The 23,195-nt window shown below is 36.4% G+C and overlaps 1 protein-coding gene across 5 annotated transcripts in view; it reads right to left on the reverse strand.

The window, feature by feature from the left end:
- PRKG2 (protein kinase cGMP-dependent 2) overlaps positions 1 to 23,195 on the reverse strand; it is a 104,778-nt gene that overhangs the window by 55,244 nt on the left and 26,339 nt on the right. For 4 of the 5 annotated variants that reach the window (XM_060654781.3, XM_060654782.3, XM_060654780.3 and 1 more), the window contains 4 exons: positions 16,025 to 16,191; positions 11,351 to 11,464; positions 9,615 to 9,720; positions 6,270 to 6,333 (listed from right to left, as the gene is read on the reverse strand). In XM_060654781.3, the coding sequence (XP_060510764.1) occupies positions 6,270 to 6,333; positions 9,615 to 9,720; positions 11,351 to 11,464; positions 16,025 to 16,191 (451 nt within the window). Of the gene's footprint in view, positions 1 to 6,269; positions 6,334 to 9,614; positions 9,721 to 11,350; positions 11,465 to 16,024; positions 16,192 to 17,382; positions 17,484 to 23,195 lie in introns of those variants that run through there. The other variant, XM_060654784.3, reaches the window with a different exon arrangement.

The following is a 23,195-nucleotide window of genomic DNA, read 5'->3' on the forward strand; positions in this document are numbered from 1 at the left end:
CATGCACAGAGCCCCCTGCGTTTCATAACCAGCAATGGCTCATCAAATTCTTCTTAGACTTGAAATCTCTCTGACTTCCACTTATGCTAAATCTCTCTGACTCCAGCCAGAGAAAATTCTCTGCTTTTAAGGGCTCATGTAATTATAGTCATCCCATCTAGATAATTCAGAATAATCTCCTTATTTTAAGGTCCTGAACCTTAATTACACCTGCCCAGTCACTTTTGCCAGGTGACATAACATATTCACGCATTCCAAGGATTGCGGTCTGGGACATTGAGGGGGGCGCGGGGGGGGGGGGGGGAGTCCATTCTGCCTTACCACAATAAGCCAATAAAAGACAATGTTTTGATGCATTGAAAGCACCTGAAACATACTAAACAATTAATAACTGCCATGTTGAGGAGGAAGATGATAATGGTTTGCTAGGCTGTCACTTCAATCTTCTGAACCTCAGTTTACTTTGCTATAAAATTAAAACCATATGACCTACCACACCTAACCTTGAAAGAGGGTATCTAAAGCACCTGATAGCATACTTGGTACATGCTAGGCACCCGGTGATGTTTAATCCCTGTGAAAGAGGCTGAGAGCCAGTTGTCCAAGCCTTCCACAGTATACGTGGCTGTCCAGGTAAAATGCCTCCCTGGTAGCTGTGGCCATGTGATTAACTTCTAGCTAAAGGAACCTGAACAGAAGTGATGTGTGCCACCCCCCGTGCCAGGTCTATGAGCCGTATCAGGCATGTGTCTTCACAGAGAGATCTTGGGAGAGGATCATAAGGCCTTTAGCTTGCGTTCCTGAATGACTCTGTATAGCCAACTGGGACTATCCTCCTTGGACTGTTATGTGAGCAAAAGACAAACCTCTACTTTATTTGGAAAATGAGATTTTGAGTCTTTTGCATCACCGTGTGCTTACTCCAACTCTTCATTCTTTCTCATTTTAGCTTTATCACAAACCTTCACCACCTCCAAGCTCAATTTTGCAGCTGAGACGGCCATGAGCCCTGGTGTTTGAGTGAGTGCCCATGCCACTGCAGTTCAGCATCTGTTATGCAGCTAATGTTCACTCCTCTTCCCTAGGAAGGTTGGTGTCGTGTTAGATGTCCTTGTTTCAGAGAGTCTGCTCTATAGTCTCTCCTAGTCCCTTCAGAACATGGAACAGAAGGAACATGGAGAATTTCTTTCTTTCTTTTTTTTTATGTTTATTTCCTTTTGAGATAGAGAGACACAGTGCCTGTCGGGGAGGGGCAGAGACAGAGGGAGACACAGAACCAGAAGCAGGGTCCAGGCTCTGAGCTGTCAGCACAGAGCCTGACACAGGGTTCGAACTCACGCGCCATGAGACCATGACCTGAGCCAAAGTCAGACGCTTAACCGACTGAGCCACCCAGGCACCTCAAGAGCCTGGAGAATTTCTGAAGTGCTGGTAGGTTGTTCTTCAGTTATTGTAAAGCGTGTGGTGTGTGCAAATGTGAGGCTTTAATTCCTGTCAGTCAGAGAAGCTAATGGGAAGCTTAAAAGGGAACACTGAGAAAGAGCTTTATTGTTTCTTAAGGGGCAACCTTCCTAGTGGTATTTTTCCTAGGGATGATTCTTTGTCACCCAAAACCTTGGGAGGAAGATAAATAATACCTCCCAGTGTGTTGACAGTAACTTCATAGATCAGAAAAGGCTGTGGATGTAGGTCAGACCAAAAATATATAGTGGTAAGCACTGGCTATGATGCTAGACTGGCCAGTGTTTGTCAACTGGGGAGTGCAGCCAGTCTAGCCAGGGTGGTCACCAAGACCAAAAAGAGAAATGCAAACAGTGTGGTTATTGTCCTGTGGTGACACTGCAAAGGGGTCCCTTATAGGACCAAGAAGCCATAGATCCTATCTGGGGGAGCAATGATTTTCAAGCATTTTTTACTGTGACCTACAATAAGAAATACATTTTATCTGTATACCCAAACACACGTACGGGAGTATGCACACATATAGACATTTATATAAAATTAAAACATATTCAAATAATACTTATACTTACTACTCTGATACTTTTAAAAAATGTTCCTACAAATTAATTTCATGATCTACTAATAAGCTATGACCCAGAGTCTGAAAAAGATGTTTTTTTACGTTTACTTATTTATTTTTGAGAGAGAGAGAGACAGCACGAGTGGGAAAGGGGCAGAGGAGAGAGAGAGAGAGAGAGAGAGAGAGAGAGAGGGAGAGAGAATATCCCAAGCAAACTCCTCTCTGTCAGCACAGAGCCAGACTCAGGGCCCAATCCCATGAACCGTGAGATCATGCAGGACCTGAGCTAAAATCAAGAGTCAAAGCCTTAACTGACTGAGCCACCCAGGCACCCCTGAAAAAGATGTTTTTAAAAAAGATGTGTAGGAAACCCTAAGAGTAGTTACTGAGTGTATAGCAAGAGCGAAAAATAAGGAAATCAATACCAGGGCAGACTAAGAGGTAAAGGTCAGAAGAAAACTATACTAAAAGCAATAGCTAATGAACGATGCAAAGGTTTTCACTGTAAAGAAAATGCTCATTCTGTGATATCTAGAAAATGCTAGAACCTGAATGCCTATAAACAGTATACAGAAAACCAGAAGAAAAACCAAAGGTGATGGAGAACAAAGACCAAAACGCAAGCCTAAGACTTCCTTAGAGTCTTTAGTGTGTGGCCAGAAATCTTCATTACAAAGAAGTATTGATGATGCACAATCAGATGTATCACACACACAAACACACACACACACACACACACACACACACACACACTCCCCACATCATATGACTATGAACCCATGTTGGTTGTTTAAAAAACTGGATACAGTTATTTGGGTTGTTACCGACATTTTTTTGTTCACCCAAGTACAACAGTTAAAACACTTTAGAAATTTTAAAGCAAATACAATTGGATCAAGTGGGCCCTCACCAACCACTCAGGCAAAATTTAGTAGCAGATTGCTTCTTTCCAAGGAACTAGAGCCCACAAAATGAAAACCAACAGAAATTCCTCTAACTTGGGTGAGCCAACTGTTTAAAAATCTATAACTGAAACACTGAAAGAGCCCTTAGAGATATGGACTACTCACCCTTATTTTGTAGATGAGAAAACCCTAATGCTTACCACAATTAATTGACAGCTATTAGTGAAAGAAGCATGACCATAAACACTAATCTCCAGACTTCGGACTAGTGGACTTTCTATTGCACCTAGTTGCCTCACCTCTAGCTAACTGGTCCATAAACAGGCAAAATCCACAATTATCTCAACTTTCTTTATGACTCCAGATGTAATCATTAAAATGAGAAAACCCTCTGGTTTTGTAGGTATTAGCAGGAACTATAAGAAAGAAAACTAGATTTTTTTTTAATTATGAAAAATGGAAAATTCCTGAATGAAGAGATGGCAAGGCTCTAAATATATGTATTCTATTCATAACTTTAAACTAGTGGTTCTCAAATATTCTCTTTAATAAGCATAAGAATCAAGTAACGTATTAAGTGTGCATTTCTGGGCCAATATCCCAGAGTTTCTGATTCAGTAAGTACGGGTGGTACCTGGAAATCTGCCTTTTAAGCAGCGCCACAGGTGATGTGAGTAAGGAAGGGCAACAACATTCTACATGACCCCACCCCTACCCCACTCCTACTACACCCCCAGTTTCATGAAAGATGGCATGTCAGAGTCTCAGTACAGGGGGTCACAGGGTCACATACCACAGCTCTGCAACAAAGAGTGAGGTGACATTTCAATCAACCACAGTCAAATCCCATGCTTCCTGTATGTGTGAACAGAGACTCCTTCCACTCTTGTGCTCCATATTGCACTACTGGTGGGTGCAGAATTCACATTATCATTTTCATTACCATTAACACTTACAGTGCTTCGAAATCTCTATCATGCTTCGTGATGTTCATTAGTTAATTCTCAAACATGTTGGTACTATTTTCCCATCAGAACACAAGAGGAGGCTTAAAGGGCATGTCTGCCTCTAGAATTGAAAGGGCTGGGTGATTTAAGCTAAAGCAAGATATGTAATTGGAACACTGAATAATTGGAGCCATTGGTCTAGATGTTCAATAGTCAAAGTCTTAACAAACATTTCAGGTCAACCGCGTCGTGGTGGGAAATTCCAATACCCCTTTCCTGCCCCCACACAAAAGTTAAAACCCTCCCAAATCAATTCCTAAACTTTAAGCCAGATTCAGCCTGTTTTTGTCAAAGATCATGGAGCCAGTTTGTGGGACAGCTGGTCTTGGAACTCAGCAGGCATTCTGTTATAACTCCAATGCATTAGTGATTGGCTGTTGTCAGGACCCCGTTGACGGGTCATTAGTCCAAGCTATGCTGGTAAATTATGTGCTTTTCTTAGTGCTAAATAGATCCCATTACTCCCTTGCTAATCACTTTTGCATTTGAGAATTTTCACACGCTATAGAGACACATTTGTTTGCCAGGTACGAATAAAGAGCCCTTTATAAACTGTGCTGCTGTCTGCAAATGCAGAGATATAATAAAGCCTTTCTAGGGTGTTTTAAAAGATGAGAACTTTCAAACTCAAATTGTGTGTTAATTAATACTGGACTTGTGCCCCATCTATATATTCTGCAGCTATTGCCTGTGGCTGCTATAAATATGACTAATTTACCATTTATTTTTAATGATACTAAATTTTAATATTTGCTGTCAGCATGGAATCCCCCTCTGGTGAATCTACTCTATTAGTATTATATTAAAAACAGATTTTCTCAGTTAACAAAAAAAATATAGGGCTACTCCAGCTTTAAAAAAAACACATACTCTCAGAAATTAGGATGAATTATTAATTTGTAACATCTGTGATTGGGTTATGTTACATTGGGAAAATCCCAAGAGATGCAGGGCAAGCAGTCCTCTTGAAAATGACTTCATTTCTGAACACTCTGGGGACACAAGGCCAGGCACTGTGTCATCACGGCCTGTCCTTGATAAACTGCTGGACAGGTTCCATGAATTGTAAATGGAAACATTACTGGTGTCACTTACACTTAAGGATAAAATGGTCAGTGCTCCCTTCTCAACAGATATTAGTTTGCATTGTATACTGTGATTGACAGAGGCATGAATCTGTCAACAATCAGTCTTGCAGAGACTTTTATATCTCCCACTGAGAACAGCTTTATAAACACTTAAAGTCAACATGTGACTTCTTTATTATTCCTTACCTCCTTCAAATTCCATTAAAGCCATTTTTGTTTCAATGAAATTGACCCCCACCTCCCCACCACCCCACCCCACCCCCCGCACACACAAACCAAAAATCAGAGAGAAATTTCTTGCTTTGAATTTTAATCTCTGAAATCTGAAGAGGTTTTCATAGAATGCATATCATTAGAATCCAAGGTACATGTTATAAAAGATTTATTCATAAAAAAACTTGGCTAGTCTTGGACTAGAACCAACCATCTGGGTGATGCCTCATATGAGTTTTTGAACACATTCCATTATGCTGTTTTCCCCTAGATGTTAAAATAGGTAAAGTGCTTCTTAAATGCAGAGGGTTTTAAAATGTCTTTTCATGGTGTAGAGTTTTCAAGTATGGACTTGTTTCATAGCCTGATTCAGAAAGCTGTCCCCTAAAGCTCCAATATATCCTCCTCTACACCATTACCTAATGAAACATCATTGACTCCTTTATACTAGGAAAACTCTACAGGGGATTGTGATGTTAACTGCAGAAAATCAAATGCCTCTTGAGTAAGGCAGATTAGTTTCACAAAATATACTAAAAAGGTTAGAGTATGTAAATCAAGTGTCATTTTACACATGCAAATCCAATTTCCTTTTATACATTTCAGAAGAGTGGCCTAAACCCATCCCAGCCCCTTAATTCCCTGTGAGTTGGTCTAAGGTTTTACACAATAGAAAAAGGCTCCTGGTCTCTGCAGACAGGCCACCTACCATCGTTTCCTTTTTTTCATTTACAGTGCTAATAATAACCAAATTATAAAGTCTTTAAATAAGGGGTGCCTGTGTGGCTCGGTCAGTTGAGCATCTGACTTTAGCTCAGGTCATGATCTCACAGTTTGTGAGTTCAAGCCCTGTGTTGGCCTCTGTGCTGACAGCTCAAAGCCTGGAGCCTGCTTCAGATTCTGTGTCTCCCTCTCTCTCTGTCCCTCCCCCACTCACACTCTGTCTCTCTCTGTCAAAAATAAAAACATTAAGAAAAAATTTTTTAAATAAAGTCGTTTAATAAAATGTATTTTTTCCTTTAAAATTTCTTACCACTTCCAAGCAGTCAATGATCTTGGTTAATTTATCTTCAGGTAAATTCTTCAGCAAGGATACACTTCAAAATTAAAAAGAAACCTTTAATTATCTTCCTGAATTAAATATGCACTTCTATGTAGTTCAAAAAACCTTTACCTGTATCTAAAAAATATATAATTCACTTTAATTTTTCCAAAGTAAACCTCCAAAATATATCACACATAAACAACTGAATTTCAAGTACATTGAAATTATATAACCACATGTAATCACAGATATTTATCATAGGCAAATAAGTAAAGACAATAAGGTACTACAAAGGGAAAAAAATCTTATTTTGTCTGTTTGGAAGGAAAAAAACACTTTATATTTGTTGTTGGTTTTCAGAGTGAATTACACCCAGAAATGTGTTTCTTGCCACATCTCAGTATGTCTTTTATTAGCATGGGTGAGGATCTCTGCTTTCAGAGGAGGATATGATTTTCATCTAAATCTGTGTAATTAAGTAAAGGCTGAATCCAGGGGGAATGTAGGAATTAGCATGGAAATCATCTTGATTATTAATCATACTGTACCAACTTTTAAAATTAATGGTAGCCAGGGGCACGTAATAGGAACATTTTTACATATAGTAATAATATCAGGAATGAAATGGATTACTGAAAGTTATTAGTTGAGAAAAAACATCAGAAATTCCACTCAGTATGATTAGCCAATCAAATGATTAAATTGTTCCTTTGAAGAAATTTCTCCTCTACTTTACCCATTTTTACTCAGGACCATTGACATAATTACTGTAAGATAAAAACATATTTCCTACCAGCTAAAATTTGACACCCCTAAAGAAAAAATGATGCTACTCCAAAAATACATAATTGAATCCAATTTTTTAAAATAATAGCTCTAGTTGATCCTTGGGCATGTTCACAGGGAGGCACGTGGCCAGGACACGTGGCTAAGAATGTTTGTATCAGAATCATTTGTAATTGCAGAACACTAGAACATGCCCCAATTGGAGAACAGATAAATACACTGTAGTAGAGTCAGATAACCAAACTCTAAAACAGGAGAAATGACTGAACTTAACCAGGTGGATGAAATAGAAAAAAAAAAATAGAAAAAAAGATTGAATAAAAAGTTCAGTTGCAAAAATAACACTTTTTAAAGTTGAAAAATAGGTTAATTAAATCAAGCTAGAGACAAAGTAATAAAGACTACCAAGGAATGATTTCTAAACTTCAGAATACAGGCCACTCCATGGAGACGCATGTAGGAGGCCGGGAAATGAATGGGGACCACAGGAAAAGAACTTTCAATTTTGCCAATGCTCCACTTCTTAGATTGGGCATTTTTGTTATTATGTTTTAAAACTTACATATGTACTATGTAACTTTTCTAGATATCACATACTTCAAAATGAAAAGATGTAAATGGAAAAAGAAAGAGCTCATTGTATATTATGAAACAAAGAGAAATGCCTGTTTCTAATCTACCTTCCTGAGAATGAAAAGGTAAAATGGTAAGCAGAACTTGTCATTGATTAACATACTCTTCATTGTGAAAGTTCTACTTCTGGTCCAAATGGGAGTCCTACAATGTTAGTGAAAATTCTCTTCTATAAACTATCACTTTTGGGGATTAGTGAGGAAATTGATATGAGTGAAAATCTTTTGTCTGTCTCCCCACTATAAAAAAAGCAATAAGGTTTATCTGGATCACCACTGAATCCACAATATTTAGCGCCTAGCAATAAGTATTTGTTAAATGAATGGATGAATCAGACAACAAAAGGAAGACAAAAGGAAAGAAGGTTTACGTACTAGTAAATTCTCCTCGGTCCTTCTACTGAGACAGAACACTCTAGACTCCAAGGGAATGAAATGCTATCCCTAGTAATTCAAGTTTTATCTCACACATTCAGAGGCAACCCACAAGGACTGGTTGAGTTATTTATCCCCCTTTGGCCTTTGCATGAGTGTAGTTCATTAGCTTTAAATGCTGATCTGTATTGCTCAGTTAACTGGATATTTAGATTACCTATACTCAGGTAGAGCCCACAACATGATAGCTAAGGCATTGGTTGGCATATAGGTAAGGCACTTACTTATCATTATTGCAGCTCTCTGCCAAGAGTCAATATTATCTCTGGGGAGGGCAAATCAGCAAGATTCTGTAGGAGAACCCTCAACACCTACAATGTTCTACTGATGATTAAAAAGACATTCGATCAATATTTATTGAGTCCTTGCTATATTCTAGGCTACTTATGCAAAGTAAAATCACTAATATTAAAAAGAGCTTAGAATTTATTTTTGGAAATTGTGGGATATTTTATTATTATTACCACTTAGCATGGGTAACATTTCATTACAGTATGTATTGAAGCTTTAGAGATTGTCAACCCCCCCCCAAAAAAAATAACACAGAAATAGTTTAAAGAATGTATATTCTCCAGGGGTGCCTGGGTGGCTCAGTCGGTTAAGCGTCCGACTTCACTCAGGTCACGATCTCGCAGTCCGTGAGTTCGAGCCCCGCGTCGGGCTCTGGGCTGATGGCTCAGAGCCTGGAGCCTGCTTCCGATTCTGTGTCTCCCTCTCTCTCTGCCCCTCCCCATTCATGCTCTATCTCTCTCTGTCTCAAAAATAAATAAAAAACGTTAAAAAATTTAATAAAAAAAAGAATGTATATTCTCCAAAAAAACAAACAAACTTTGTATACGCATAACTGACTTTTTCAGTTAGATACGTATTTGTTTCTTTCTAAATTGATGTATCCAAGTTGTTGGGGGTACAGAACAGGTCACAAAATATGTTCCAAGGATCTGTGTCATCAAGACACACACAGTGACATTTCTGGCAAGTTAATTTGTTACAAATAATAGTAATTTGGAAGATGGTGTGGTTATATAAATGAGAAAAATAATGTGTCAGGTAAAGCAATTAAAGATAGCAAAATAAATTAATTTTAATATTAGTCTAAGCAAAGCATTATTAGAAAGATGCTCTTTTGCTATCCACTTCCAAATTATAGGCTATCTTTCAAAGTCAACTGAGCAACCCAGATGAATATTTTAAGACTTTTTACACATTTTTCTATACTATATACAAGGACTCCATCAATACAAGGGCAAAATTAGTGAAAGATAAATAAATCAGTGTGCAAGGCTAATTGGAATTAAGTATATATTTTTTCAATATAGTGGCCTTTACTGCAAGGGAATACTTTCGTTCCTTTGGTTTAGTCATGTGGAAATTGCTTAAATGAGGAAAGCTCTAGTAAAGTAATTATTGTGATAAAACCAAAATAGCCACAATATAACTACACCATCTTCTACTCTTTCCAACAATGTGTTATTCTTACCTTCTGAGGAAGTTTCTGTACTGTTCATCTCTAGCTTGAGCTGTCCTTCTCATTATATTCTGGAATACCTCTCGATCTAGTGCCCAAGTTTTAACATTGGTAATAGCTTTAGAAAAATCAAGAAAATAATAAAATATTGTTTAGCCCCACATTAAGAAAACAGTCCAAAATGTTAATTGATAAATTTTTCATATATTCCCATCAAATGATATTTCTTGGAAATTGCATTATTTAACATGCAAATGGAAGGAAGCAGTGATATAAATAGTGGGTAATTTTATAAAATCATCTTTGGCTTTGAAATGAACCATGATTTGGAAGTGAGTAGCAAAAGATTTCCTTTCTAATTATGTTTTGCTTAGGATGATATCAAAATTAGTTTGCAATTCCTAATTACATACTACATCATCAGGATGCATTTCAGATTTGTGCTGTGATACAAGAGAAAACCAGCCAGCCTGTAGCTAATCCAGAAAGTGAAGAATTCACAAGTAGATAATTGAAAGTTAAAGATCTGAGTGTATGAGTATGTTTTTATGTATTTTTATGCTGTTCAGACATTGTAGCTAATGAAAGCCAATATATTTTTAAGGATCTCTATGGTTACTTTTGTATAAAGTACATACAAATCATTTTCATAGAAATTATGCAAAACAGTGTTTGAGACAATTTTTTTATAGGAAAGACATAGAAAGCAAGAATAAAATCTAAACAGGAAGAAGAGCAGAAGTAGCAGCTCTAAAAAATCTAGATGAAGTTACAATTGTATTTAAAAAAAAAAAAAAGAAGTAATGAGAGCCTATAAAATAAATCAAAATCCAAAGCTTTGGTTTACTAAATTTTGGAATGAATTAGATTTATCTTGACATTCTTGCTAAAAATACAAATCCATACAGGGCACCTGGGTGGCTCAATAGGTTAAGCATCTGACTTCGGCTCAGGTCATGATCTCACAGTTTGTGAGTTCAAGCCCTGCATTGGGCTCTGTGCTGATAGCTTGGAGCCTGGAGCCTGCTTCAGATTTTTGTCCCCCTCCCTCTCTGTCCCTCCCCTCCTAAAAAATAAATAAACATTAAAAAAAACTTAAAAAAAAATTCAGATCCCTAAGCTCCATTGCCAGAGATTCTAATTTGTGTTTGGAGTGAAGCCCCAGAATCTGCATTTTTTAATCAAAACTGCAGCAATTCTAAGACACTTAACCCAGTCCTAACCACTGAGAAACACATCCAAGTATTCATGCCCAAGATAACCATGAATAATGTCAATAAAAACAAGAACCCTTAAACTAATCCCAGGAGTCACTCAGGAAAACTCTCATTAATTAATTCACCTCCCTTTGGCTATTTATATATTTTCATTGGTTTCATTAATTTTTCTGGTTTATAATATGTTTGGAACATCACAGAGAATGAAAAGCTAACATTCTGGATGAACCAAAGGCAGATGTTTACACAGAAAAAAAAGCGAAGTGGTAATTAAAGCAAATATTGGAATAATTCAATAATAGAAAGCCATTTTCATATTTCATATGCAGGTACCTGAAGGAAAAGTTCTCTTAAATTTGAATGATTTAGACAAGTGCTTCAATATAAATTCTTTTGTAAGCATAGCATTTCTTTTAACAAGAGCACATGGGGCACAATGGGAGACAGAAATACTCAGCAGGCAATAGTAGTGACTTAGATTGTCATAAACATTGTGTAACAATTCAAAAATAGAGCCTTTCATCCTGTTACCTTTCACAGAGGCAGTTCTTGTACAGTTGTATAAAATGGCTAGCTCCCCAAACGTGGTCCACATAGGGATGGATGACAACAATCTCTCCCCTTGGAACACCTCTAGTCGACCCTCTGTCAAGCAGAATTTAAGAAAAAACACAAATAATCCAAATAAATTACAAAAGTAAGACAATCAGAAAGTACACAAAGCATACAGGCAAGATCTCTTATGATTCTCATTATAATATAGTGGTTGACAGTGCAGACTAAAAGCAGCTCTCCCACTTACTCTCTATTAGCTGATCACTTTGAAAGAAAGGGGTTCCCTACTCTGCCTGGGGTTCTTTGTCAGTAATGGGGATAATAATAATAATAATAATAATAATAATAATATTTACCTCAGATAGTTGCTGTGAGAATTAAATTAGTTAACATAGGTAGGGAACTTAGAACAATGGCTAACACACAGAAAATGCTATGTTAGTGTTAGCTATTGTTAATGTTATTATCATTGCTACAAAGTTCTTCTCCAGAAGCAGTGGATGGCAAGTGTTGTATTTAAAATTCATTCTACCCCAAGAAAATGTAGCACATAAAACTATTTCTTTTGTCCAAGGAACACAACAATTACTGTATGTCTTGAAAACACATCCTAGCTGTCCACACTAACAGAAGGACTAACTTGTCATAATTAGAAACGCATGGGCCCTGGAGTCAGACAGCCTGGCCCTGTCCAATCATTGGCTGTGTAACCTTGGGTAAGTAACTTCACCATGCCTGCATTGTTGTCTAAACCCTCAATCACTGACATGAAGTAATAAAGGACAGTTGCTAAGAAAAGTGCATGAGAAAAACAGTATCAAGAGAATTAGAAGACAAGCCACAGACTGTAAGAAAATATTTTTGCAAAAAGACACACGTGATAAAAGTATGTTTGGCAAAATATACAAAAACCCCTAACAACTCAACAGCAAGAAAACAAACAATCTGATTAAAAAATGGGCCAAGGAGCTTTAACAGATGCTCACCAAAGAAGATAGACAGATGGTAAATAAGCATATGAAATGATGCCCCACATCATGCGTCATCAGAGAAATGCAGATTAAAACAACAGTAAAATACCACCACACACCTAGTAGAATGACAAAAACCTGGAACACTGACAACACCCAATGTTAGTGAGCACATGGAACAAGGGGAACTCTCCTACATTGCCGATGGGAATGTAAAATGGGACAGTCACTTTGGAAGACAGTTTGGCACTTTCTTCTATTAAACATAATCTTACCATACAATGCATCCATTGCCCTCCTTAGCATTTTACCCAGAGGAGTTCAAACCTCTGATCCACACAAAAACCTGCACACAGATATTTACAGCAGCTTTATTTATAACTGCCAAAACTTAGAAATGACAAAGATGTCCTTTAATGGATGAACAGAGAAACTGTGGTACATCCAGCCAATGGAATATTATTCAGTACTTAAAAAGAAATGAGCTTTAGGGGCATTCACTTTCGAATGTCCCCTCTCTGGAAAGAGAGTGAGAGCTTTCCTACTAGTCTTCCTTTCTAATCTTGTATTCTAATAAACTTTTGCCTGCTGCTCAAAAAAAAAGAAAAGAAAAGAAAAAAAGAAAAAGAAGAAAGAAAGAAAGAAAGAAAGAAAGAAAGAAAGAAAGAAAGAAAGAAAGGAAGGAAGGAAGGAAGATGCTATTAGGCCACAAAAAGACAAGGAGGAGCCTCAAGTGCATATACAACTAAGTGAAAGAATTCAATTTAAAAAAGCTACATACTGTATAATTCCAGCAATATGACATTCTGGAAAAGGGGAAACTATGGAGAAAATGAAAAGACCAGTGGTTGCCAGGGATAGGGTCAGGGGAGATGAACAGGCAGAGCACAGAGAATTTTTAGGATGGTGAAAATACTCTGCATGATTTTATAATGATGGATAAATGTCATTATACATTTCTCTAAACCCATAGAAGGTACAACAGCAACTTATGGTAAACTTTGATGATATATCAATATAGGCTCATCCTTGATTTAAAAAAAAAAAAAAAAAAAGGCGCCATTCTGGTGAGTGATGTTGATAATGGTGGAGGCCATGGCTGTGTGGGAACAAGGGGTATATGGAAAAATTTCTGTATTTCCTTCCAAATTTTGTTGCATACCTAAAACTGCTCTAGAAAAAATAAAGTCTTATAAAAATGAGAAAGAAGAGTGCCTATCAAGGAAAGGGAGAGGCAGTATTTGAGGCCACCTCCTCACAATTATTTGGCCCCAGTGATTCTCTACTCGTTTCCTTTTGAAAATGAGTGTAAATAAAACCTTACCTAACAAAAAGCTACATGCAAAAGAGACCTCCATTCTTCGAGGGGGAAAAAATGGTGGGTTATTCTCTTTCCCTTGAAGAGTTCATCTTTCCTTCTCCTAGTTCACCACTAAGCAGCTCTGAATCATCTCTGCCCAGCCATTCATTCACCAAATCTGATTTGAGTACCTATGTTGTAGCAGGAACTGGTACAACTGCCAAAGAGACACAAAAGATACTTATTCTGGGGACGCCTGGGCAGGTCAGTCGGTAAGCAGCCTACTTCGGCTCAGATCATGATCTCGCGGGTTTGTGGGTTGGAGCCCCGCATTGGGCTCTGTGCTGATGGCTCAGAGCCTGGAGCCTGCTTCGGATTCTGTGTCTCCCTCTCTCTCTGCCCCTCCCCCACACATACTCTGTGTCTCTCTGTCTCTCAAAAAATGAATAAAAATGTTGAGGAAATTTTTTAAATTACTTATTCTGATAGAACTTACATTATAGTAAGAAAAAAAGCTGCATTGGCTCCAAATCCTACAGATATAATACAAAATTTAATAATTTCTCATTACAACTAAATTCCACTCCACTGAAACCACTTAGTGGTACCGTCAAGTTTGTATCATGGGTCTCAATGCATTTAAAGTTTTTTTTTCTATTTGAGTATGACCCATGGGACTTGGGAAATACTAAAGAATTATATGGAATATCAAAGTTTAAGCTAAATATGCTTTTAATATTTGCTATTCATGCCATATATTATAAAAGGGAGATTTTTAATTAACTAATTTGCCCAATCAGTTAAATCAGGCAAGTCAGTCCTGAGATAACACCATAATTTATTCAAATAAGAAACTGTCCAATTTTCATTTCCATGTGTGCTGTAACCCTGATGTCAATGACTGTACTGATGCTGGCTTCTGTTCTAACTCTTCTCTTCCCTAGTCTTTCATTGGAGTTATCGGCAAGGAACAAGATGGGCTGACATGAGTTTCTCATCTTTTCCTAACAGCTTCCATAAAAATTTGTTGAGTTAATGATCTATTTTTTCATGCCAGAGTTTCTGGTGTTGCTAAAGTAGAAATGAAATGGCCAAGAGAAAAGTTGAAAGATGGGGAAACTGCCCTGGATTATCGTCCCCAAAAACTTGAAGGTTGGCTAAATTCAGACCATAGAATTAGAATAATTCTTGGGAGAATAATTTCTTGAGAATGACTGTATAATTTTAGGGGTGTCTACAGAGACGTTTATGGCAAATAAACACCAATATTTATGAAAATAGCATGTCTAAGGAATCAGAGCATATGAAAACAATCTTTTATATGGTATAAATACAACAATACATATTTATTAATTTGTTTGGAATGGCAACTTCTGCCCTACACCTAAGGCCCCCAAGGAAACAAGAATCATGAAAGCATTCTTAGGTTGCCAGGAACTACAGTATAAAATAAAAGGCCACAGCATGTCTCAATTTACCACTCCATCTGGGTAAGCCACCTTAACTTTTTCCCTAAAACTCAAGAAGTTGGGGCAATTCAGAATTTGAGAAGGTGTTCACTAAACATACACCCTGTTCATATAATTTCTTGTCTCTATATCTAACAAAAATCATTTTTTGAGTACTACTATAAGGCATGCATTTGGTATGCATTTAAGAAATCCTTTGCCTATCTGATTATTAAAATCTACCCAGCATGTAAACCTGTTCCTATAATTATATATGGAGAAAACCATTTAAATGGTTCTAAAGACACCAGTTTTAATCTTAATGCATTCCATTTGATTCACATGTTGGTTACATGTACCTAAATTATCTTCTGAAAGCATTCGTATATAACCCAAATATTTTACAGAACCACAAAAACAATTGTTTTCTTTATCCTCCTACAACAACCTAAAAATGTCAACATAAGCAGCAGTATTTTAAATAGAAACACCTTTTTTGCAGTTGCTGGGTAGGTGGCATTGTGATTAGAAGTACGGACACGAGTCAGATTATCTACATCTGCATTCTACCTCCACCATTTATGAGCTTTGTGGCCTTGCATAAGTTACATAACTTTTCTGTGGCAAAGTCCACATTAGTAATAAGGTGATAACAGCACTTACCTAACAGAGTTGGTGAGAAGATGAAATGAGATCTCTCTATAAAGTGCTCAGTAGGATGCTTGACACATAAAATGCACTCAGTAAATATTATAATCACCATTATGATTAGGTAAACAATGTTACTATTTCATGAGCTCGTTCTGTTATGGTTTCATACAAACAGAGCAACCGGTTTTGCATTTTTATAAATGTTTGCAAAAAATCATAAGGCAATAGGCAAAATATTTGTTATGTAAGAACTGGAACTGGAAAAACCTGTGAAACCCACCTGCTAGCACAAAGATATGGTTTCCTGGTTCTCCTTGCTTAATGATGTAACTCCCTTGCTGGTAGTTTCTACCATACATGCATTCCACCATGTCTTTGATCTGCTGAGGATCCAGTCTCTTCAGAAACTGATTTCTATTAAGGGCATCTGTAATGAGCTTCTTCTCGCTGGTGTAATGGCAAAAAGAGATTACGTTACAATTAATGAAAACCATGTTTTGCTATTTAGATTTACCTCATTCAGATTCTAGTACTTACAACTTTTCCAGCAAGGACAAATTGTTCTTCTAGTCCCACCAACACTTGACCCATGTAACTGCCCTACTTTACATGTAAAACCTTTGAACGTATTTTTGAATAGTTTTCTGTAATTGGTATTACATCAATTTTATTATCACTCCTGGCTGCCATCATCACAAGTGTAGCATCTCTCAAGATCCCTAGATTAATGTTAATAACATGATACATGATTTTTTTTTTTTAGGTGGACAGAAAATCTGGTTGGTTGGTAGAAGGTGTATTTAAGAAACTACAACACAGTACTCATTTTTATTTTCATTTATTCATGTATATTTGCATGCATAGTGCCTATAGTACTAGCTATTTTATATCTTATTTAATCTTTATCACCATCCTGTGAAATAATCACTATTGTTACTTTACGGATAAGTAGCCTAAAAAGCAAGCAACTTATTCCCTCTAGGATTTAAATCCAAGTCTGTGAGTCTGAAGCCTGTATGGCTTCCATTCCATCCCCTGCCTCTTCTGAGCCAAGGCAGTCAGTTCCCTTGGGACTCACTAGGTTATATCAGATATAGGAGGTGATGGTAGTAGTCTGGGATTTCCTAGACTTTGACTCTTAGCATATCTAGACTAGACAGAATATGTATTTCCAGTCTCATAACCTGTTCATTCCTCAAATCCAAGGCCCTCTTGTTGATAATCCTGAAATACTCTGTTTTCTTTGGGAAGAGAAGTAGCTTCAAATAATTACCCAATCTTAATTACCATAACTTTCAAATGTTTTAATCAACATACTTTATATGCAGCTGTTATAGAATTATTGAGCTGGCAGAAAAGTGAATTTGTGGGCTAAGTTAGACTCTGCACAACATACTTGCTTTCAGTCAAACTCAGCATGATTTTTTATGTAGTTTTTTTTTTTTTAAGTTTATTTTTCAGAGAGAGAGAGACAGAGAGACAGAGAGCATGAGTTAGCACAAGCAGGGAAAGGACAGAGAGATGGACAGAGAGAATCCCAAGCAGGCCCCTTGCTGTCAGCTCAGAGCCTGATGCAGGGCTTGATCTCACAAACTGCAAGATCATGACCTGAGCTGAAATCAAGAGTTGGCCGCTTACCTGACTAAGCCACCCAGGTGCCCCAAATTCAGCATGATTTTTAAAAACAGGTTTGTTTTTTTTTTTCTGCATCTTTCATTCAAACTCTTTCCCATCACTAGCTTTACTGTTTCAAAACTTGTGCTATTTTTCTACACGGAAAGTTCTCAAACATAAAGTAGACATAAAGTAAACTTTCACGGGATTGGATACTTCCTTCAAAACCGCATCCATCAGATCATTAGGCTACATTAAGAAAACAATGAAGAAATTCCTTCTGCCCTATAGTGACTCAGAGCCATACAAACTCTTTTGAGTACTTTGAAAACTTACTTCTTCCTGCAACTAATTTATCACCAAATCTTGTCATTTCTCTTTACAAAATGTCATTGTTATCCATTTTATTTTCCATTTTCAAAGATGTCGCCACAGTCCAAGAAAAAAAAAATCTTAGGTCGGAAAACTTTTAATACGTTCTTTTTTAACATTTCAGCTTCTAGCCTCTTCCCCTCATATTCTATTCTATACTATATTATCAGATTAATCTTGCTAAAAAAACTGATTTAATTCTGATCTCATTTTTTCTTTATCCTCTAAAGCCAAAAAATCATTCATTTAATATATACTGAGAAAATACTTTTGCTACATTTTCTCAGAGCAAGCAGTAGAACTGTGAACAGTACCAAGAAAGCCCCATGTTTCATGGGCCTTCCATGATCTTGTAACATTCCAGCTAGTGTTTCATCAATGTACACATACCCTAATTTCCCAAAATATGTTCCAGGAAGGGCTCTTCTTTTATAAGCAAGAGTGTGCTGAGTTTGAACAATTTTGGAAATTTACAATGCATACTTTCAGAGTTCAAAGAAATATTTCAGTAAACAAATCTGTTAAACCAATGTTTCCCAAACCTCAATGTCTGTTATATTTACTTCTTCTTTTGGCTTAACTTCTACGAACATTCCATGGAAGTAGTCTGAAAACCCTTTTGCCCATAGAAGAAAATCAATATCCCACAATCTGGTATTCACCATTTCCCACCACATGGCTCTACTCCATCCATCTAGTACTCACTTCATAAAACAAACCCTTTGCTACAGACAGGCTGGTATCTTCATTGTCTCCTATGCCTGCCAGCTTTATGTTTAGGCTTAGCCTCTGTTTTCTCCTCCAGTTTAACTTAATTTCTTCTCCCCTCAACCAGCCCAAACCTTATAATTATCCCATTATGATCTAGGCAAGGATGCTATAGTTCACACAATCTTCTAACTCTACTCTAAACTCTTAGAGTATTATATTCATGTCTATTAAATTCAAACATTTTATCAAAAATTTACTTTGGATATAAAAATTTATTAGACATGGTCCATGGCCTCAAATTCTTTAAACTTAATTTACTGAATAACCATATTATAATATTGTATTATTAGAAAAGAGTTGTCTCTATGACTTTTCCTCCAAACCAGATTATAAATCTTTGAGGGACCGGGTCTTCTCTTGAATTATCTGTTTAAGAGGCAACAGATAGCAATGCCTACAAGTATGAACTTTACTGCTCCTTCTACAACTATGATAGGCAAGCTATTATCAGAACAACTCTCCCTACTCACACAACTACAAAAACTAATTAAATTAATATACTGCAAACCTGCTTTGAAAGCACTGGAGACCTATCAACATAACAGCTTGAAAAGCCATGATCTACTAGAGAATATAGGGGCACCTGGGTGGCTCAGACGGTTGGGCATCTGACTTTAGCTCAGGTCACGATCTTGGCGGTTCACCAGCTCAAGACCCACATGGGGCTCTGTGATGACAGCTCAGAGCCTGCAGCCTGCTTCAGATTCTGTCTCCCTCTCTCTCTTCCCCTCCCCAACTCATGTTCTCTCTCTCTCTCTCTCTCTCTCTCTCTATTATTCTAAATGAATAAACATTAAAAAGAGAGAGAGAGAGAGATAATATGAGCTTGACATTCATATCTGCTTTTCCCTTCAAGGCATTTGCTGATTTGTAGTCAGCACTAACCAGAATTTTGGCAGTCTCAAAGGATTGGGAAGACCAGAGTCAATATTCAAGGCACCCCATGAAGGAAGAATCCTGGTAAACATCCAAGATTTCAGATGGGACAACTGCAGGGCTGTAACCTATGAGTAAATACAGCAGCCCAAAAGAGGCTAGCTCTGGAAAAGACTGAAAACCAACTTCAAAATGACAAATTCCTATTTTGGTTAAAATGATTTGCCCCTAGCCTGCCTTCCAGAAGCAAAAGTAAGTGTTTTCCATAGGATGTTCACAAAATCTAGAGACTCAAATTTTCTCTAGAGTTTTTCCCTAAAGAGTATCTGGCAAAATATCAAAAGTTACCAGGCATAGAAGGAGAAAAGACCAAATGACTGAAGACCAAGAGAAAAAAGACAACAGAAACAGACCTAACAGACCAAGATATTGTAGGTGTCAGACAGACTTTAATAGAATTGTATTTAATTATTTTTAATAAAATCAAAAACAAAATGGAGACTATCAATGGAGAACACAATTTTTTTTTGCTTTAATTAAATGGAAATTCCAGAACTGAAAAATACATCATCTGAAGCTTGAAATTCGACAGATGAATTTAAAATCTGCAAGACACAGCTGAAAAGGATTAGAAACTGAATACTATAAGCAGGTAGAATATATCTACATAGGCAGTTAGAGAGAATATAGGATGGAAAATAGTGCAACAAGAACAAAAACAATACAAAACATAGAAAACGTATGAGTCATCACAGAGAATTTGGACATAGGTGTAATTTCTTCCCTGAAGAAAAGGAAAGAATTGGACTGAAACAATATATATAGGGATCATATTTAAGAATCTTCTTAAATCCATGAAAAGATATTGAATCACAGACAAGATACACTATGAACTCCACACAAAACATATCTTTAAAAAAAACCATACCTAGGATCATCATAGTCAAATTGCTGAAAACCAAATAAAAAGAGAAAAATCTACAATGCAGATAAAGAAGAGATACATTACCTCAAATAACCAACAATATAACTGACTTACTCCTCAACTGAAATAATGAAAGCCAGATATTTGGAATATCTCCAAAAAGCTTTAAAATGCCTATTTCCAGTATCTTTACCCAGTGAAAATTGCCTTTAAAAATACAAGTGAAATGAATACACTTTAGAATGTCATTCCATTGGCAACAGACTCATAATAGTGGAGAGCTCCACACAAACAAAATGATCCCAGATGGAAACTAATAGACATTAGAAAGAAGCAATGGAAAAAGTAATAATGTGGATGACTAAAGAAAGCTTGTCTTTATAAAGAAGTAATAGCATAATAGCAATGCCGTGTTTAAGTGGTACAGTCACTCTGGAAAACAGTGTGGAGGTTCCTCAAAAAATTAAAAATAGATCTACTCTATGACCCAGCAATAGCACTGCTAGGAATTTACCCAAGGGATACAGGAGTGCTGATGCATAGGGGCACTTGTACCCCAATGTTTATAGCAGTGAAATTATGGAAAGAGCCTAAATGTCCATCAACTGATGAATAGATAAAGAAATTGTGGTTTATATATACAATGGAATACTACTTGACAATGAGAAAGAATAAAATCTGGCCATGTGTAGCAACGTGGATGGAACTGGAGAGTGTTATGCTAAGTGAAATAAGTCAAGTGAAATAAGACAGATACCATATGTTTTCACTCATATGTGGATCCTGAGAAACTCAACAGAAGACCAGGGGGGTGGGGAAAGGGGGAAAAAAGTTACAGAGAGGGAAGGAGGCAAACCATAAGAGGTTTAAATACTTAAACCTCTTAATACTTAAATTCTTAAATACTGAGAACAAACTGAGGGTTGATGGGTGGTGGGGAAGAGGGGAAAGTGGGTGATGGGTATTGAGGAGGGCACCTGGTGGGATGAGCACTGGGTGTTGTTTGGAAACCAAGTTGACAATAAATTTCATATAAAAAATAATAAAATAAAATAAAATGTATGATAAATACAATGTTTGAGAACCACAGCCACATTGTGAGGAGGGGGAAGGGTGGCAGTAAACATAATTTAAGGTACAGGAAGTGATGCAAGTACTAATCTACATTAGAAATTTAATAAATTGTAGAAGATGTTATAATTTAGGGTGACCCCTACAAGATCAGCCAAATAATGTTTCAATGGAAGCTAACAGAAAAGAAAATGGAATAATAATATATTTAATTCAGGGATCCTGGGTGGCTCAGTAAGTTGAGTATCTGACTCTTGAATTCAGCTCAGGTCATGATCCCAGGGTGGTGGGATTGAGCTCAGCATCAGGTGCTTAAGATTCTCTCTCTCTCTCCCTCTCCCTCTCCACTTGCTCTCTCTCTCTCTTAAAAAAATTAATAATACATCTAATTTAAAAAGAAACCAAAGAAGTATAACATATAAGAAACAAATAGTATTATGTTAGAGTTAAATGCAAATACTTGTATTTACTTAGAGACAAAAACACTAAACACTAAGACTGTCAGATTGAAAAATGAAATAGAGTAAAAAGGAAATACTAAATGTGTGTTACTTATAAGAAGCATGCTTTAAAGATAATGACATAGAAAGGCTGAAAGTAAGAAGGTAGAAAGAGATGTTTATACTATGTAAACACCAATTATGAAGAAAATGTTTCTTGATACTGGAAAGTAGAGTGCAACAAAAATTACATTTCCAGAAATAGAGAGGGATATTTCATATTGGTATGATCAGGAAGATATAAATATTTCTAAATGTGTATGCAATTAATTAAATAGCCTCAAAATATAGAAAAAAAATTGACAAAAATAAAAGAAGAAATAAATGAATCCACAATTAGGAGATTTTAACACATCCCTCTGAGTAACCAATGGAAAAAAAGTTGATGAAAATTAGTTAGAACATAGTTCTGAACAATTGACTATCAAACTTAATTTCTTGACCTCACTGATATTTCAAAAGATTGCATTCAACAAATTCAGAACACACATTCTTTTCAAGTGCACAAAAACCTTCATCAATGTTGACCATATGGCGGGCCATAAAGCAAGTCTCAAAAATACAAAATATGTTCTTTGAATACAGTGGAATTAAGCTAGGGAAATCAATAACAAAGCATAATCAAAAAATTCTCATATGTTTGAGAATTGAATGTGAATTGAAAATTGAACATTTTTTGAGCAATTTATTTCTAAATAGCCCTCTGATCAATGATTAAATTAGAAGGAAAAATCAGATAATATTTTGAAATAAATGATAAATATGTGACATGCCAAAAATTGTGAGGAGCACATAAATCATGCTAAGAAACTTACAGTATTAAAGAGATACATTAGAAAAGAAGAAAGATAAGATTGAATAACTTAAGTGTCCACCTAAAAGCGCTAGAAAAAAAGGTGAACTCAGAAAAGGGAGAAGGAAATAAACAATGAAATGGAAGCAGAAAATAGTAAAACAGAAAAAAAAGTACAATAGAGAACCAACACATACAATTTATGTGTTTATAATTATTAATATTAACATATAATTTAACATATAAATAACATATAATTTAACATATAAACATATATATTAACATATAATTATCAATATCAAATATAAGAAGGGAGACATCCCTATAGACATTATAGATATGAAAAAAATGAATGGATAGTGTAACCAATTCTTGAAAATTTAGATGAAATGAAAAACTTCCAAGAAAAATGCAACAAACCATATCTGACCCAAGAAGTAAAAATTAGCAATTACAAATTAAATAAAAGATAAAAATATCTCACAAAAGGAATTCTAGACCCAGATGACACTACCACTAAGTTTTCCAG

This window comes from Panthera onca, chromosome B1 (genome assembly GCF_046562875.1).
Source record: "Panthera onca isolate mPanOnc1 chromosome B1, mPanOnc1 haplotype 2, whole genome shotgun sequence".
In the NCBI taxonomy this organism is placed as follows: domain Eukaryota; kingdom Metazoa; phylum Chordata; class Mammalia; order Carnivora; family Felidae; genus Panthera; species Panthera onca.